Genomic DNA, 5,737 nt, shown 5'->3' with positions numbered 1-5,737 from the left:
AGGCGCTGGCGGGCTCGGAGGGGTCCAGTTCCTAAGCGGCAAAAGCCCTGGCGCCGAGCTAGGCCGAGCAGCGCAGCGCTGCGCTGCGAAGTCAAGGCCGCTGGGACCCGTCAGAGACCCGTCGCAGCCATCCCTCTCATCCCTGCCTGCTTTTCCAAAGGTCTCCTTCCGCATCGCCGTGTCAAAGCTGCAGCACCTCCGATAACAGCTAAGTGGTCATTTCGGGACTTGGGGTTGGGAGTCTGGGCGGGAGCTAGGCTCGGGCAGCACAGCCAGCGCGCCATCTCCTGCAGCAACCGCCACTGCTGCAGACACCCATCCCGGGCGGGAGAGAACACTTTCCAGAGGCCCACGCCGTCCCAGCACCCAAGGTTAGAGTTAGAGCGTATCTACCGAGCGCTGCTGAGATCCTGGTGCTAAGTGAAGGGAGAGTCGGAGATCACGAAAAAAGATCTCGTATTGGAGAGTGTTGGCTTTTCCTCAGCTTAATCGGACAAGTGGCAGCTTTGCCAAAGCCTCCGTAAACCCTGAACCATGTCACCCCCAACCGTGCCTCCAATGGGTGTAGATGGTGTGTCCGCGTACCTGATGAAGAAACGGCACACCCACAGGAAGCAGCGGCGCAAGCCCACGTTCCTCACTCGGAGGAACATCGTAGGCTGCCGCATTCAACACGGCTGGAAGGAAGGCAATGAGCCGGTGGAGCAATGGAAGGGGACAGTGCTCGAGCAGGTTTCTGTGAAGCCCACTCTCTACATCATCAAATATGACGGCAAAGATAGTGTGTATGGACTAGAACTGCACCGAGATAAGAGAGTTTTAGCACTCGAGATCCTTCCTGAGAGAGTGCCAACTCCTCGCATTGATTCGCGCCTCGCAGATTCCCTGATTGGCAAGGCAGTGGAGCATGTGTTTGAGGGGGAACACGGCAAGAAAGATGAATGGAAGGGCATGGTCCTGGCACGAGCCCCCGTGATGGACACTTGGTTTTATATCACCTACGAGAAAGATCCGGTACTTTATATGTACACGCTGCTGGATGACTACAAAGATGGTGACCTGCGCATCATTCCAGATTCCAACTACTATTTACCTACAGCTGAGCGGGAGCCTGGAGAAGTGATTGACAGCCTCGTGGGCAAGCAGGTGGAGCACGCCAAAGATGATGGGTCCAAGAGAACCGGCATTTTCATCCATCAAGTGGTGGCCAAGCCGTCTGTCTACTTCATTAAGTTTGATGATGATATTCACATTTATGTCTATGGTTTGGTGAAAACCCCTTAAATTCATTGTGTGTGTTTTGCAAAATTTGTGGAACTATTAAATGTAAAATATGTCGTGTTATTGTAATCGTACTTTTGAGAACAGTTTTGGTGTCAGAGAGTCAGAAATTTATTTTTACTTATTGCTTACTGTGCCTCTAAATCTTATACATTGACTAGTTCCACAGTTTTGCCCAAGTGTACTTTGGTACCTATGATATTGCCTTGTTCTGTAATTGAAAAATTTAAAGTGGGTGCTCATAGAAAATTGAAAAGTGTTCATTACCATTGGAACAATGAAAAACTAAAGAAAAATTAATGGTGTAACGCCTCACCATATCCTTCCCCTCTTTTCCCTTACCTTCCTTCTTTCTTCTCCTCAGATAACAAGTGTTAAGAACATAATGCATGCCCTATGATTTTCCAATCTTTTCACAAAAAGTTTGTTGCAGTTGTTTCTGAAAAAATGACAAGCCACATCATTTCTTTGTCATTGCTTTTCTTAATCCCTTCTGACCAGTAGCTGCAGATATTTCTCCCTCTCCCTCCATTTTTCTATCCTTCTTTCCCTCCCCACCTCTCCCTTTGGAATTTATTTTTTATACAATATTAAGATAAAGGTCCAATTATACATTTTCACATTGGATACCTGATCATGCCATTACATTTATTAAATACATCATCCATTTCCCTCTCACTCAGGAATTTATTTTTGTATATGGTATATGATAGAGATTTAACTATACATTTTGTTCACATTGGATACCTGATTGTGCCAGCACATTTGTTAAATAAATCTCTCTCTCTCTCTCTCTCTCTCTCTCTCTCTCTCTCTCTCTCTCCTCTCTCTCTCCTGCCTCCAACAACTGCATACACAGTACATATTTATTAGCCGCTCAATACATACTAGTGCTTTTATTTCTATAGGGTCGATTCCTAGAAATGGGATTGCTAGGTAGGCTTATATTTAATTTTAAAAGGTACTGCAAAAGTACCATCTAAAATGAAAGTTCTTATTTTCCAACATCCTCTCCAGCACTCTTTAATTTTTACAAATTTGAAAGGCAAAAATTTGTTTTATTGTTTCTTTAATTGGCAAACTCAATGAGGTTTTCTGTTTGTTGGTTTGTTTTTAGGGGGTGTTGTTTGTTTCACTTTTTTGACTTTTCTCTTTTGTGATTTGCCAGTGTTTATCCTATGTTCATTTATCTATTGAATCTTTGATCTTTTCCTTATAAATTTGTGAGAATTCTTACTATATTTACTATATGGTGCATATTAATCATTTGTAGCCCATATATGTTATGATTTTTCTATCCTATCATTAATCTTGACTTTATTGATGGTATCTTTTACTTTTCAGGTTTAAAAAAAGTTTTAGATAAACTACTTTCTCCTTTTTAGTTTTTTGGGGTTTTTTTTGGGGGGGGGTTGTTGTTTATTTTATTTTCTTGTTTGCTGTCATTTTTCAGATGAATGTCCCAACCCCAAGTCATACAAATATACACCTGCATTTTTTTTTTCTAAACAGTTAAGGTTTCACTGTTTGATCCAACTGGAAATTCTTTTGTATATGGTATAAAATAGATGGCCAACTATACATGTTGTTTACATTGGGTAACTGATTGTACTATCACATTTATTTTAAAAATCATCCATTTTCCAATTTCTGACCTAGGTCACATTATTTTATCTATAGTGGCTTAACCTGAATTTTGGACTCTGGTAAAGCAAGTTACCACTCATTAGTTTTTATTCTTCTTCTTTTATATAACTTGTCTTAGCCATTCATTCTTTTATATGAAAATTAAAGGCATTCTTTCCACATTTAAAAAAATGAATATCTTAGAATTGTATTACATTTTTATATATTTAGAGGGTTATGTTAATAATATTAATCTTTAACATTCAAGAGTTTGGGTACATCATTAAAATCATTTGGTTTTGATTTTGTAATGTTCTTCATCTAGGTCCATCATATCAGATTAAATTTATTTCTAAATATTTTTACAGTTTTTGTCACATTTTGACATTCTGAATGGGTAATTTTCTCCTGCTCATTTATAACTTGTTATTTTTGCCAATATAGACAAACTATATATCTTTTTTTATTTTTATTTTTTTAATCAGCTTATTAAATCTTGTAAATTACACTGGTTTTTTTAAATAGAATATTTTTGACATTCTAGATATAATTATTTCACCTGCAAATAAGGAAATTTTATTTTTCTAATGTTTATATTGATTATTATTACATTTGCTGGATTCTCTAAAACAGTGTTGAATAATGATCATGGCACACATGCCCATCTGGTTCTTAATTTTTATGGAATTTTCTTTAGTATTCCCTATTAATATGACGTTTGCTTTTGGTTATTGGTAAATAGTCATTAACTACTAACGTGTTTAGGGAGTTGCTTCTATTCTTGTTATTTAAAGCATTATTACTAAAAATGTCTCATGAATTTTATTAAATGTCTTTTCAGCATCTATTGATAAAATTTTAGGACTCTTCCCTTTAAATTGTTAACATATTGAATTAGAGTGATAGGAATTTGATGTTGAACCAAACTTGTATTTCTGGAATAAATCCTACTTGGTCATGCATGGTGGAATAATCATATGATATATTGCTGAATTTTATTTACCAATATTTTATTTAGAATTATTGCATTTGCATTTCAAAGTGAAATTTTGTTTTTTTTTTTCCTTTTTGCACTGTCTTTATCAAGTTTTTTAATTAAAATTGTGCTAGCTTAGAAAATTAGTTGATGAATTTTCAATATTTTCCTGTTGTCTGGAATAGTTTAAATAGCAATAGAGTTATTTGTTCTTTAAAAATTAGTTAGTACTAAGTTGTAAAATAATCTAAGCCCAGTGACACTTTTGATGGTAGATCCTTAATCAGCTTTCTTAATTCTTCAATGGTAATTGGTTTATTTAAGCCTCCTATTAAAACAGAATGTATATTCTCTATGAAATACAAAGTTAAAGTTTTATCTATTATCATGCTTCTCAATTGTGTTATTCAGATGTTTTATGTACTTGTGTGTTGCATATGCATATGTCCTAGATATATTCAATTCTGAAAGCATTATAATAAAGTCATAAGCTATAATGGTATTTTAACTTCTTTGTGTTTTTTATTTTTAAAAATTAAAACAATATGAAAAGTATAAAATATATAACAAACATTTGTTTACCTTCATCTAAAATTAACAAATGTCAACATTTTTGCATTTTTGTTTTAGATACAGATTTATATTTTTAAAAAAGTTAGAGCATTACAAATAAATTTCTTTTCTAATACCATAATGTTTCCTTCCTCTGTAGGGGGAGACACTATCATGAATTTGGTGCAAATCTTGTCTGTTTTATATATTTACTGCAAATATAATCATAATCAATAATAGTATGATTTTGTGTTTTTTAAAAAATTCAAAATGCATAGTAAAATTTAAAACATATGGAAGTTATTTTGATTTTTGTTGTAGGGATCATCTTTTTATCAGATTGGGAAATTGATTACAAAATAACACAGACTTTAGAATACAAATTGCTGTTTTAGGTACTTTTACGACTCCTGACACTCAGGGAGATTAGGCCCTAGCCACAGCACTGGTAATTGACTAAAAAAGACAAAATTTCTGCTCTCATGCAGATGGTATCCTGGCTGTAGCAAAGCAGTTATTCACCACTCACCCCTGTTCACAAGACCAGAACTAGGTCTTATATTTCCCCATGATAATATTGGGGTTATCCAACATCCTGAAACCCAAAGGGATCCTGGCCCTAACCTAGCATTATTTTAAGAGTTTAGTACATGAGGATGGACAAAACAAAAATCATTCTTTCTCAACACATTTTGTTTTTTTATCCTTCAGGTAGCCTTCAGACCAGTAACAAAGATATAAGGTAGGTATAAAAGTCTACACAACAAGGTAAAAAGAATGTGATAAATATTATTAAAGGGTTAGAGTGGTGCATATGTACTATGCAACAAACTATATGCTGTATAGTTCATCTCTTTTATTATTTACTTATTAATTTATTTTGGAGAGAGAAAGAGGAAGGGAGAGAGAAAAACATTGAGTTGTTGTTCCACTTACTTCTGCATCCATTGGCTGATTCTTGTATATGCCCTGACTAAGGATCAAACCCGCAACATTGGGGTATTAGGAGGACATTCTAACCAACTGCGCCTCCCAGCCAGGGCAAGTTGGGAGGGCAGGGCCTATGGGTAGAACTAGAACTAGGACTTATGGAAGTACTCCCACTCTACATAATCACAAGAACTTTGCACAGGAAGAATTCTATGTTTATAATAAAGCCATATAGGTTCTAACTACTCCTTCCTTTTCCTTTATAAAAATACTCCTCCATCTTGGCACAGAAAAGCATGGATGGAGGTGTTGTGTGAACTAATATAAATTCAAAGTAAACATCATTACATAAAAGGGTACGGTTTTTTTTTT

At 35.9% G+C, this 5,737-nt stretch overlaps 1 protein-coding gene across 1 annotated transcript; it reads left to right on the top strand.

Moving 5' to 3' along the window:
- The first annotated feature begins 124 nt into the window (after positions 1-124).
- Positions 125-2,396, top strand: SPIN4 (spindlin family member 4). Its single transcript, XM_006774600.2, has one exon. The coding sequence runs from the start codon at positions 535-537 to the stop codon at positions 1,282-1,284; it is 750 nt and encodes a 249-aa protein (XP_006774663.1). The 5' UTR covers positions 125-534; the 3' UTR covers positions 1,285-2,396.
- The last annotated feature ends 3,341 nt before the right edge of the window (positions 2,397-5,737 follow it).

Source organism: Myotis davidii, unplaced genomic scaffold, assembly GCF_000327345.1.
Source record: "Myotis davidii unplaced genomic scaffold, ASM32734v1 scaffold1248, whole genome shotgun sequence".
Classification (NCBI taxonomy): Eukaryota; Metazoa; Chordata; class Mammalia; order Chiroptera; family Vespertilionidae; genus Myotis; species Myotis davidii.
This window is presented reverse-complemented; position numbering and strand designations above follow the sequence as displayed.

Excerpts from the sequence above, each read along its gene's own strand:
- SPIN4 (XM_006774600.2), top strand. The coding sequence starts at position 535 with ATGTCACCCCCAACCGTGCCTCCAATGGGTGTAGATGGTGTGTCCGCG.